Source organism: Zingiber officinale, chromosome 2A (genome assembly GCF_018446385.1).
Source record: "Zingiber officinale cultivar Zhangliang chromosome 2A, Zo_v1.1, whole genome shotgun sequence".
Taxonomy (NCBI): Eukaryota; Viridiplantae; Streptophyta; class Magnoliopsida; order Zingiberales; family Zingiberaceae; genus Zingiber; species Zingiber officinale.
This window is the reverse complement of record NC_055988.1, coordinates 127,631,791-127,644,122: the sequence shown is the minus strand read 5'-3', so window position 1 is coordinate 127,644,122 and position 12,332 is coordinate 127,631,791. Positions and strand designations below refer to the sequence as shown.

The window sequence follows — 12,332 nt, the reverse complement described above, 5'->3', positions numbered from 1 at the left end:
CACAATCACACTAGTATATATAAAAAAAATAAAGATGTTAAACATCCACATCAATTATTCTATCTAAATATTTTATTCTAAATTTTAGATAGGATAATTAAAATTTTTTTACATCAAATTCATCAATTACCTTATCTATTCCCTAAATTTAAATTTAATAAATAATGTTTCTCTAAATTTAGAAAATAAAATCTCTATTCTAAAATTAAAATAATATTTCTTTTTAATCTCTCTCCTTTTGCTCATTCCATAAATATAATAATAAAAAAATCCTTTCACTCATTTTCTAAATATAATAATAAAAACATAGAAGAAATAAAAAAAATAAAAAAAAATAAAGATAATAAAAATTTTAGGATAGTTAATGTAGGATATAATAAAAAATGATTGTTTAAATTTAATAAAATAAATTATTTATCCTAAATTTTAAATATAATGATAGAGAAATTGAAATGAATACTCTTAATATAATAATATAATATGTATGTAGATATGTGAACCCATACTTTTTTTTTTTGACAAAATGGTGTGTTTAACACCCACCAATGCAGATATTGTAAATGGTCAAAGATCTTCTAGCCAAGGATCCTTGGACCTGTCTTGATCTCTTGCCCATTTATTGGTTGGGTGGTCTGGACCTTACCTATTTAACACATGGGGTCCAACCCATCTAACCAATCAATGGATAGGATCTCTTCTGGTCCAGAAAATTCTAGACCAGAAGAACTGGTCTCATTGTAAATGCACACACACGAGCATGCAAGCAAAAATACACATGGCACATATGACAAGACTAATATTGGTTAGTAGAAAAAGATGAATTAGAAGAGAATTGTTACTATGGAAACTTGATAGGCAGTTTACAGCAGCTGTAGCCTGTAAGGTCTGTTTCACAAGCACGAGGATCAGAGAATGCAGCACAGTTTTCAATCACATCTAACTGAAATATTAGAAAAAAGTTTAAACAAATAACTCATTGCATCTAGGAAGAGCAGATGCCCCTCATTTAATCTATCCTCATCACATGAACTTCAGGTATGAGAAGGAATTTCATATCATTGTAATAAAAAATAATTACATTCATCATAACGTTCATCATATAGGAATTTCAATCCCCTCGGGGCGGTACGATGGTTAAGACATGGAGTGTTGCCATATGAGGTTTTGGGGTCGAAACTCGACGTGACCGAGCATAACCTCCCCCATGTCTTGGCCATTTACACTAATGGCTAGTAGCCACCCGTGATTTACCTCCTCCGTGTTGGCCTAGGGATGGGTTGGCGGGGGTGCTGGGGACGAGCGAATCGCCTTTTGTCACATCATATAAGAATTTCAACTTATACGTCCCTCATAACTCATCCTCAGATTATATGAAAAGAGATAAATCACAGGATCAACTTATAACCGACCGCCAAATTGACTAAGGAGTGAGAGATTTTTTAATGAATTTTATACCATAAACATATATCCAAGCATAGTTTGTAAAATTGCAATCCGGATCGTAGGATCGTACGATCCTATGATCCGGAAATCCAAAATCGATCCAGGATCGTGCAGAATCGATTTTTATAGTAGGATCACAGCAAGATCGGTAGGATCGGAACAGAATCAGTAGGATCGGCACAGGTCGGAGCAGGTTCAAACGTTGAGAAATCATAACTTTTGACTCAGATTAAACCACGGGGCCTATAATATATCAAATCAAAGTTCGTTTAGAGATCTCTAATAAATTTCAAAGTTTATCCTTAATCACTCTATTTCAAACCCAAAAAATATTATTTAAATCCATTTCGGATGTCCAGAAGATTTTATCCTTTTTTTCATCTTATTAGGGTTTTAAATTATTTAAACATAGGTTTAATTATTTTTGAGTTAGTGTTTATCAATAATATTTTATCATTTCTTTTCCCCAAAATGATGAGTTTTTGGATGTCTATTGTCTAGTATTGTGTGACATCAACCAATCTTTAGAAGATTATATTCGGCGCTCATATTTGAATCAAAGGATTCACTAGTTTCTGTTATATACGTTAGGTGCTTTGTTGGCCTTTAAATTGAATTATCTTATAAACCAAGAAAATATTTTTGATATTAAATGTGTTATTATTATTGTGTTAATAGAAATTTTATATTCTTTCATTTTATGATATGAAAATATAAATATTATTACTATACGAGAATAATAATTAAATTACAAGTTAATTTAAATTTATACATGTAGTAATGTAATATGAGGTGTTGAGTGTAAATGATTGCATGCATATATATATATATATATATATATACACACACAAAATTTGTTATCTATTTATATATAAATAAGTTTTTTAGATATTTTTCTAATTATTAATCATGTATGATAAGATTTTAAGGATTTTTTTTATAGGATCGTACGATTCTATGATCCATTCCTGGCCCTAAATAGTAAAATCATGATTCTACAAACTATGTATCCAAGCACTTAATCAACTCCAATTATGTTTTATAGCAGGTGATTCATATTGTTCTGTGCAAAATAATCCTACCTTTTTATTAATGGTAATATAAGTGATTTCATCCTACTCGTCTCTTTTTTTTTTGTTCACCAGTGTCTCTTCCACTAAATAATATTTTGGGGGTTTTATATAGCCCAACCATTAAGTTTATTCCTCAATGAGTCCATTAAGATATATGTTTCACATCAGATTATCGCTAATCCTACTCCCTCTGGTTGAGCTTTGAAGGGTCACTAAAATTCTAAATAGGTCATAGATGACCATGTGGATAAGAACTTGAGAGCACGCAAAATAATATAAGAGACTTCCTTGCACTGTTTAATCTAAGCATGGCTATAAAAATATTTCTAGAAAGGCATTTGAATAGTACAAACAAACTAGATGAATTGATGGAACATAAGAGCTGGATTGAAATCCTAACAGATCAGATGACTTACATGCGACATAAGAGCGGGATGAAATCCTAAAAATATGTGAAGCATCTGGTGCTCGTGCTCTCCTGTTTGAGCCATGGAGGTGATGAGCAATAATCCTTTGGGTTGTAGTATCTCCTTGAAAGGAGAGAAAGAAGATAAAATAAATCAATGGAGCCAACCAACTTGATCTTTCTGTCGAACAATTTCTCCTGTACCTGTTCTGTTTAATTAGGAAGCAAATCATAGAGACTCACACAAGCTTTATTAATCTTGAGTCCAACCAAAACTATACATGCTAATTTTTTTTTTTAAAAAAAAACACAAAACAGGATTTTTTTTCAAAAAATGGTCAGGTCTGATCATCATCTTCTATCTTTGGAGCCAAGTAGTATCTGATATACCCCATGTCTGCAATCTTATACTCAACCACCACCGGAAGATCCGAAGACATGCAGATTTTAACACTGTTCGACAAAGGTGTTGCTTTGGTAAAGGAATTCAGATAACGAAGAGCAAATGCCAATGAAACTGGATCATTCATTTCAATTATCATGGATTCCTCTGGCTGCAAAGACAGCATGCATTAGTCCAGAATTTTATAAAACTTTTTTTTAAAAAAAATTATATCTCCGTTATCTTGTGATGCAACAGAAGTTTATGGAACAGTTTATGGAAAGAATTCTTAACTGTGAAAGCAAAGACATATAGTGAATGGCTAATTGTGGGAGATTCCTAATTTAAAATGAGAATTGAAAGCCTAACCCAATCAAATAAAGTGAAGTATATGCACCTATTTGTGATTTAGTCAGTGTGTAAATATACTGATTGATCTAAATGATCTGAATAATGATAAATTATATGGAAGTTAATTTAGAATAGAAAGTGCAACATTCTACAAGGTTGTTGCATTTTGCTCCTATAGACTATAATAGATAATTCTCAATGGCCCTCCAATTTCACTGCTCTGTATGACAATCTCTGTCATGAACAAGTACTTAATAAGTAACAACTAACAGATCATTATGATAGGACTGTAAAGGGGAATGGGAATGGATAAACAACAAACCACATAAGAAAACTGATTTTAACTCTTAGAGAGCTAGAATTGTGTTGTTTCCTTACTTTATCTACAGTAGTGTTCTGACGGCAAACAATATTTGCACTCCCAATGTCGCCTGTAGTAGAGAATTTCACTCCTTCCTTAGTTACAGAAATTACAACTACAAAGAGGGTGAAACAAATGATCAGGAAGGTGCAAGGAATATAATGGGCATTAAAATAATGACAACATGACTGCTAGGTTAAGGAACAATTTGCTACATAGTTTAAAATTCAAATAACCAAAAGGAGTCCAACAACCTTTCAGTGTCATCCAGTTATATTGATTATTATGTAGTAATGGGAAAGTAGGTGCACTATATGTTCAGCTATATTTATGGACAGATCACAGTCCTCGAGAGTAATTCCAATGTAAGCAGTTGAATATCTAAAACTAAAGATGCTCATGGTGAGTAAAAACTCCTGCCTATTACCACATAGCAACACAAAATGTGAAATTAAATAAGTCAAGCTCAAATGCAAGGAAATTGATTCCCAAATGCTTTTCAGTATGAGAAGAAGTAAAGTACAGTAGGGTAAAAGCCTTTTTCTTTTGAAGGTAAGGAAGGACTTGAGCTTATGTGGGGTAGATCCAAGTTAACCATCATAATTCAATTTACCAAAACCCTGGTCAATAGCTAACGCCCTGTAGGACTTTTAGTCCTACGAAAGGTTTCAGAATCATGGTAACCACTCGATAAAGATTCCAACAAACCAGCCATTACCTCCAAAAATGCAATGAGACAGGAGCCCTTGGCTCCCAGCTATATCAATACAACCGTCAAATAAAATTAGCACCCACTATAATGACTATAATGCGACAGGAATAAGCAACTAATATGACAATAAGAACAATGCTATAATCTAAAGGGCGCTCATTGAGAAGCTAACAATAACTATGCAAAACAATACATATCATGATCATGTGGTCCTTAGCTTCCTTTTTCTTTTTGGCAATAACTCATACGCCAACTCTTCATCTACCCCTGTACTCATGTTGGATATCCAACACTTAGACACCAACACCTCCACTGACCATATATGTACACCACTTTAAGAAATGAAGATTATGAGAAAAATTGAATTCAATCTGTCAACTGTCAAACACCAAGATCAATACATCCATATTCACATCCAAGTAACATAGATCAATGGGTAGAGCCAACAATATTATAAGCTAAGACCCTACCAGTGTCACCAATGGAACTCAGATCTTTGCATATTCGTGCAAACTCCTGTGATGACATCTTTATAATAGCTTGATATTGTGCTTCAGGAATACCTAAGTGCTCACTCTGGATGTCCATCAACTTCATTTCAAAGTCTGTAATTTTATTCTGTTCTGTAAATTAGCACAACATTAACAGAATTAGAAAAGGAAGGGTAGTAAAGAACTGGAATATTTTACATACTCCATTAGTAATGGATTCAATGTAGATATGTCCAGTAGATTATCTTCCAAGAACCCTAAAATCTACTGAACATACAACTCTTGGAACTAAAACATTTTTCCTGGTACGGTAACTACACTACAAGCACTGGTGGGAAACAACTTATTATTCACTCCAAAACCATTTGTGAAATCAATATAATTAGGTACTCCAAGAGAGAGTATTTTAACCAGAATGATTAATACCAATAGATGCTTTGCTTCCAGTTCAGGATCTCATTATTAGAAACATATCTCCTCAATATAACTACTAGCTTATGCCAACATCTAGTAGCTTTCAGACTGCAAATTGGAGCCAATTGTATGCAGTGAAAAAAGAATAAAAAAATTCCTTAACCAGATTTATTGGAGAAGTTTAACAATTGCACAAATGCAAAGAAACATCTCAACAACAAAGAGTATCTCGTGTACAGTTCATCAGTCCGCCACTGCATAGCAGACAAATTATATTAAACTCATCTTTAGCTTCAAAATCTAAACCATAGTAAATTCAGTATTATTTGATTAATGTACCCGTTTTTTCTTCAAAGCTATCACAAAGTGTCTACCCTCAATTAGAAACTAAGATCATCATTCCTCTCACGTATTTCTGATTCAGATTATAGCGCAATAATTTCAGACATCAAGTCGCCAGGCTCAATTCAATCAATCGCAGAACACAAGATACAAAGGAAAATGTCAGCAGAGAGCATTCATAAGAGCTCGGATTAAATTGCAGAAAGAGGCAGCAATGGTTGATTCATGAACAGATAGATAGATCGATCACTTACTGGGGTTCTCGAAGATGAAAACGACAGTATCGGAGTCGTCGTCGGCCTTGAGGGTGAGGACGTCGTCGTTGGCGGCGCATCGGAGGATCTTGGCGAGGCAGTTGAGGTTCATGCCGATGGATCGGCTGCGGTCGCAGCGGAAATGGTCGAAGGAGTCGGCGCCGAGGAGGAGGGCGACGAGGGCGACGTGGGTGGAATCCATGGCCTGGAGGGAGATGCCGGAGCGGGAGCAGTCGAAGTTAGCGTCGGTGACCAGCTCCCGCATCGCCTCGAGAACCTTCTTCAGGAGCCCTCCCTGGGGCAGCCGCAGCTCCAACATAACTAACCGCCTTCCTCGAGAAGCTTCGGGTCCACGGTGGCGCTTTTTATAGGTCGTCTCCTGGCTGCTTGCCGGAGAAGTTTGTTCAATTTTCAAAATGGCCACCAAGGTTTAACATTTTCTAAAAAAGTTTTATTTTGCCCCCACATTTACCTTTTTTTTATTTTACCTTTCGTATGTTCAAATATTAATGATAGCATATGTATAATTGTATTGACGTTGTCATTTGTGAAAATATACTTTCTTCTTTTATAAGAAGATGAAGTACTTGGTGCACGCTTCCCTTTGTAATAATTTAAACTAAAAGTTTTAAATATAACAAAAGGTCTCAATATTATTGTTGGACCTCTAACTTTGCGATTAGAGACAGACTGTGCTAATGCAAACTTAATCTCCATAAAGTCCATCCACATGTTTTTTGGTGTATGATCCACCTTCTCTCTGTTCACAGGGAAACCTCACAATGCAAGAATGATTCAAATCTCGTGTTGGACATTTCATATGGAGTTTGAACCACTAGTTTGTGGCATACCAAAACTCATCTGTACTTTCCAAAATTTATCTGGTAGCCGATGGATCTGTAAGAGCTAATCTTCAAAACTTGAATCGAATTTCCTCATTCAATGGCATAACCAATCTCTGGTTTACTTGAACATTAGTGACTAACAGCATACGTAAGTAAACATAAGATACACACATAAACAAGTCGAAATTAGTTAATTCTTGATCTTTAAAGAGCAGTTACATTTTTTAGCCTTTGAGGCTTTCATCTTCTACTTCCACTTTAGATGGCAGGTTAAGTATCCCTGTTGCCTAGAGTCACCATACTAGAATTGGTGGGAACCATATCGGTTATGTTTTATTTAGATGTTCGGTGGTTACGCGGGCTTTCATTTACAGTAAAACTTGAGCTCAGGTCAAGGTTAGTGCCAACCCATTAACATTTTTGTGACTCCGTCAACAATTTTGTCCTTTGATGCACAGAGCTCATGATCATCTCCAAGGTGAACTCTGTAGACTTCCCATTCTCTGTCGCCGATGACATGCCTGCCAATCTCTGCCTGAAATATGAATCAGTTGATGAAATCAGCTTAAAGATTGAGCATGAGTTTTAATTGTGGTAGTGATTTTGCGAATCAATTAACAAGCTAAAAAGTTCACAGACATACCAGAAAAATTCTTATCTCGAGTAGTTTGAGTGCATAAGTGATATCATAGAAGACAAGAGGCCGACCCTTGCCACATATTTCAACTGGATTTGCTACTAAAAGTTCTATGTCGGGACCCCGGCTAACCAGAGTCACACGCAGAGGACTAGAAAGTTCCATCCTCAAGCGAGAACAAAGGGCAACCTGTTTGTTTGGATCAACAATCTTCTTTCCGTCATTTTGAACCACAAGTAAATCTACGTTGCAGTTTCCATTTTCCTTTGTATTGAATCGCCCGTATGAGACCTGTTAAGAAAATTCCACATGAAAACACTGAAACACATGAATATCATGAAAATAAAATAGAAAGAAATATAGAGGAAAGAAGATTTACCAATATCAACAGAAATTGAATTTAGTAAGATGATTAAATGGATACGATGTGAGTTCCTATTATTATAACCTCAAGGACTTCATGATCCGCTAGAAATCAAAATTTCTTATCCTCCTAATAAAGAAATTGAATAAAACTAATGAATAAAATTTCTGTGGGGTCGGGCCGGTCACCCCAGGTTCGATGTTACTTGGTTAATCATTTTGAATAAAACTAATGAAATATAGATTTATTTCACTTAGTATAGTTCTCACCTGCATGTTGTAATCTTTGAGAGTTCTCATGATGTCATAGAGCAGGCCCTTATGGTCATAACATTGGATTTGAATAAGAGAATGAGCATGGCTGAGAGAGTTGTCGACTGAAACTGAGAGAAAAGAGGACTGAGGAACAGCGTTGGAAGATTCATCCTGGATTTCTAGGGTAAGCATATCCTCTGTTATAGAAGGCGGTAGAGAAGATGATGCTTGCAAACAAGAAGCAATTTCTTCACTTGCCAGTTCAATCTCACAACTGCACATAGAATCTCCTAAAATAGCTCTGAGCCGATTGCATGCATCTTCCCTCCTGCTCTGTGTGTGTAGAAGTTCCCTGAAATAAATCCAAGCTTAACAATCATGTTATGGGATGGAAACTAAACAACGTCAGAAAATATTTATTAGTATGCAGGTAATCAACCTAGACCTCATATATGGAAATAATAAGCAACGATTAATTGTCATCAGAAAGAGGCTCTGAACGCCTACTATATAGTAGTGCATTAAGAATTGGGAGCTTTCTCTATAAATGTCGAACCCACGTTCGAAACAGGAAACTAAATTCCCGATGAGTGATGAGCGATGAGTTTTAAGTCAACAGCTAAAACTGGTAGTGTAGCCCAATACTCTTCATGATCCAAGGCAATCAAAGAAAATGCACAGGTTTTGGATGATATTTTTTTTTGTATCGATAAATCTCTTTGCTAGTTTCACTTTCTCGAAGCCAATTGATAGAGAGATGAACCCAGAACCAACTATTAACTAAATCTTGTTCGTCAGTGGTAATAAAATAGGGATGAAAGCTTTCCAAACTCACTTGTTGATGCAAGTTGCTGCAGAAACAGCTCGCAATTTAGCAGGTGTTGTTCTCCTCCCTTTCATTTTTTAGCCTGTACTTTTTTCACCCTTTCCAGCTCCATGGCCGTTCTACCCAGGGTTTAATAGTTAAACAGTTTGCACTAACAGACTTCCAAACTGTAGGATTTGTGATCCATGCTCAATATCATGATGGTGTTATTTGTTTAACTATGTTACGAAATACTAAGTACCCGGCTCTTGACACTATAGCATCCCTTTCAAATATGTTACTAAATAAATGCTAGAGGACATTAAAGAATAAATATTAGGTATGCATCCTAAAGTCAAGTAACAAGAGGTCTTGCGAAATGGCTTAAACATTGATAGAAACACTTGGTAAAACAGGTAAAAGATTTGTGCAATAAGGTTTATTTTTGCAGCTAAGAATGAGAAGATGACTTAAAATGATTAATTATAGAAGAAATAGTCAGACAAGTATTTTCCAGGAACTAATACTACCTCTGTTGCAAGACTCACTACAGTTCATACGAGTGAAAAGAAATTGAATATACTAGATTAAAAAATACATCGACTTGCTAGAAGATATTGGAAAGAATAGAAACCGGGTGTCTGTGATTAAGAACAGGTCCATGACTGTCCCATCTGGTGTTGTGGATACCTTCACCCTCCGAATTGTAAGCTCCAACTCACATAATACCTCAGTCACATCTGCCATTTCATAATCATCACTGAGATCTCCCATGATTTCAGGGGGGAAAAAACATAGAAGAAAGAAGTGCAGCATGATACAATAAGTAGATTAGATGAGGGAACAAATTGAAAAAAAAAAAAAAATCCAACCAAATAGAGATTCAAAATGTGCTTGAGAAAGGAAATAAGCCAAATAGATTATTTACGAAAAAACTTTGCTCAAAGAGATGAAAGAAAGTCCAACATAAGATTCATAAGAACCCAATAGCTTTTGAACAAAGCCACTAAACTAGTTTGTAATTTAAGATCAGAATAATACAGTACTAAGAATTAGTTAGAAATTTTTAAGGAAGCACTTTAATTATGCTATTACTTCTCTTGGTGGAAATCACATCCCCTGGTATTGTAATCTAAATGAATAGTTGACGATAAGATGATACCTGGTAGAACAAACTCTGGCTTGTTGCATGGAAGGGACAAAAAGTGCAAACTATATTTGCAGATAAGACAAGGCAATACAACAGCATATCATAAAAGGTTATCAGCAAAAATAAAATAATTTACAAAATTAAGAATATGATTAGAAACTTCAAAGAACTTTCAGATTTCACACAGATCTTAATTAATTAAGCATCAAGAGAAGGACAAAAAAATGAGGGGAAAAGGTTCCAATCACTTGAAACAGGAGAATACTGAGTGGAAGCAAGGTTACCGTGCAAAAGGCCCATCCTATCGTAGCAGGAAAACTTGAGCAGAAAGACCTGCGGTTTCTGCTCCGCATCCATCTCTTGATCACTGCTATTGATTTCACTCACCAACGGTGGCGAAACCGACGGGCAGACTGCCACAAGTCTCTTCTTCAACAAGTCCCACCTCGTCTCCTTCCTCCCTCTCTCCGCAACCCACAACAGCACATAGCACCATCTCCCATCCGTGCTGAAATCTAACAACGATTCAAGCTTCAGTTTCTCCCCCAAAGCGAAAGAGAAACAACACTTGTTTAAAAAAAAAATCCCAGTAAAAACAAATCTTCGTAACCCTAAAAATTTAGACAAGAAGAAGATTGAAACTTCGCCGATTTCGACCGGCGGAAGCCTCGAGATCGGGGTTTTAATAGGGGTAAAAGAAGGGAGAAGTGTACCTCCCCGCACAATGCTCAGCCCGAAGAGTAGAATGACGCGGCAGAGGTCGCATCCGAGGCCGGTCTTATCGGGGCAGCTGACGGTGATCAAGCTCGGGCCTCCCGGGCTCTCCGGCGGCCGAATGATCACGACCTCGTCGCTCGGGATGCCCATCCTCCACGCCGTCGCTCCAACTCCGATCGCCGCTTCTTCGGCCCTCGTTCGCCTCGGTTACAGAGACCACCCAGCAGAAAGCAGGAGCACCGGCGGCGAGCAGAAGATTCACAAGAAGGCGGCTGGAATCGTAACAAGGTAGCGGAATCAACGGGGATTTATATGGAGACGTGCCTATAAAAGCTCTATACGATTTGATATTTTCTATAAATTCTAAATTGGAAACAAAAATAAAAAATGTTTCTATTAAAGGGAAAAACAGTCGGCCCTTCGAGACAGTCCCCTGCTCCACAGAGAGGAGATAAAAAAATATTTCTGTCTTTAGATTGATCAGCATATTTTATACCTTTTGAAAATTACCAATTGAAGTAGTAATTCATATTTATTATACCAATTACATGGAAGTTTCTATTATTATTATTGAATATTCTGTTTACCCTTATTAATTTGGAAGATAATTAATTTAATTCAATAGAAATTTTTCATTGCCTATCAAAATAAATAGATAAGCATTGTATTCTATATCAACCGCTTATTAACATAAATTTATTCGTTAATTCAGCTTTCGTATCTCAGAAACTAAGAAGACGACAGGGCATTCTATTATCTTATTATTGATTGGTCACTTTATTAAAAATAATTCGCTTATTTTTTAAATTTTTGCTATATGAGGTTCTGATTTTGGCTATGTTTAGCATTGAATTTCCATGTCCGAATTCATTATCCAAAAGTAATTATTAACAAAATAATTATAATACGATTACATATTTACATTTGTGGTTACATTCCATATTAAATTACTAGTATTTTTTTAATTGTCTATACAACTTTTTTTAAAGAATAGTAAAAATTTGATAATTTTGTTAAAATATAGCTTCATTTATAGTATCTAAATTACTCATAATACATTGGAATTTGTCAAAATACGTACTTTTTCAAAGTAAAAAAAATATAAAATACTCTTCATTTAAGGTTATATAGTTTTGAAATGGTCAATATGAATAATTTTTGTCATAAAATATTTTATTTGTATTGTATTTAGATATCTAAATATTATATGAATATTTGATGAACTCTTTATGAAATTTGATGCTGAAAAACTTGTAATGTTGATTATTCAATTTAATATATTTATATTTATCGATAAAAAAAGAAGAAGAAATAGTCTTTTGAGGCTATTG

General features: G+C 35.3%; 2 protein-coding genes across 4 annotated transcripts; both read right to left on the bottom strand.

Moving 5' to 3' along the window:
• Positions 1-3,154: 3,154 nt before the first annotated feature.
• On the bottom strand, positions 3,155-6,592 carry LOC122042281 (proliferating cell nuclear antigen-like). 2 transcript variants are annotated; one of them, XM_042602307.1, is made up of 4 exons: positions 6,230-6,590; positions 5,199-5,351; positions 4,034-4,131; positions 3,155-3,476 (listed from the first exon to the last, which is right to left on the bottom strand). In XM_042602307.1, the coding sequence occupies exons 1-4, from the start codon at positions 6,546-6,548 to the stop codon at positions 3,261-3,263; spliced, it is 786 nt and encodes a 261-aa protein (XP_042458241.1). In that variant the 5' UTR covers positions 6,549-6,590; the 3' UTR covers positions 3,155-3,260. The 2 variants fall into 2 exon arrangements, with proteins under 2 accessions (XP_042458241.1, XP_042458242.1); XM_042602308.1 differs by lacking the exon at positions 5,199-5,351 and having other exon boundaries at positions 6,230-6,592.
• Positions 6,593-7,190: 598 nt separating this feature from the next.
• Positions 7,191-11,315, bottom strand: LOC122042280 (ACT domain-containing protein ACR10-like). 2 transcript variants are annotated; one of them, XM_042602306.1, is made up of 6 exons: positions 10,998-11,298; positions 10,569-10,792; positions 9,769-9,874; positions 8,345-8,681; positions 7,718-8,002; positions 7,191-7,609 (listed from the first exon to the last, which is right to left on the bottom strand). In XM_042602306.1, exons 1-6 carry the CDS (start codon positions 11,048-11,050, stop codon positions 7,472-7,474), a joined length of 1,143 nt encoding a protein of 380 aa, XP_042458240.1. In that variant the 5' UTR covers positions 11,051-11,298; the 3' UTR covers positions 7,191-7,471. The 2 variants fall into 2 exon arrangements, with proteins under 2 accessions (XP_042458240.1, XP_042458239.1); XM_042602305.1 differs by having other exon boundaries at positions 7,193-7,609; positions 10,569-10,799; positions 10,998-11,315.
• Positions 11,316-12,332: the final 1,017 nt, after the last annotated feature.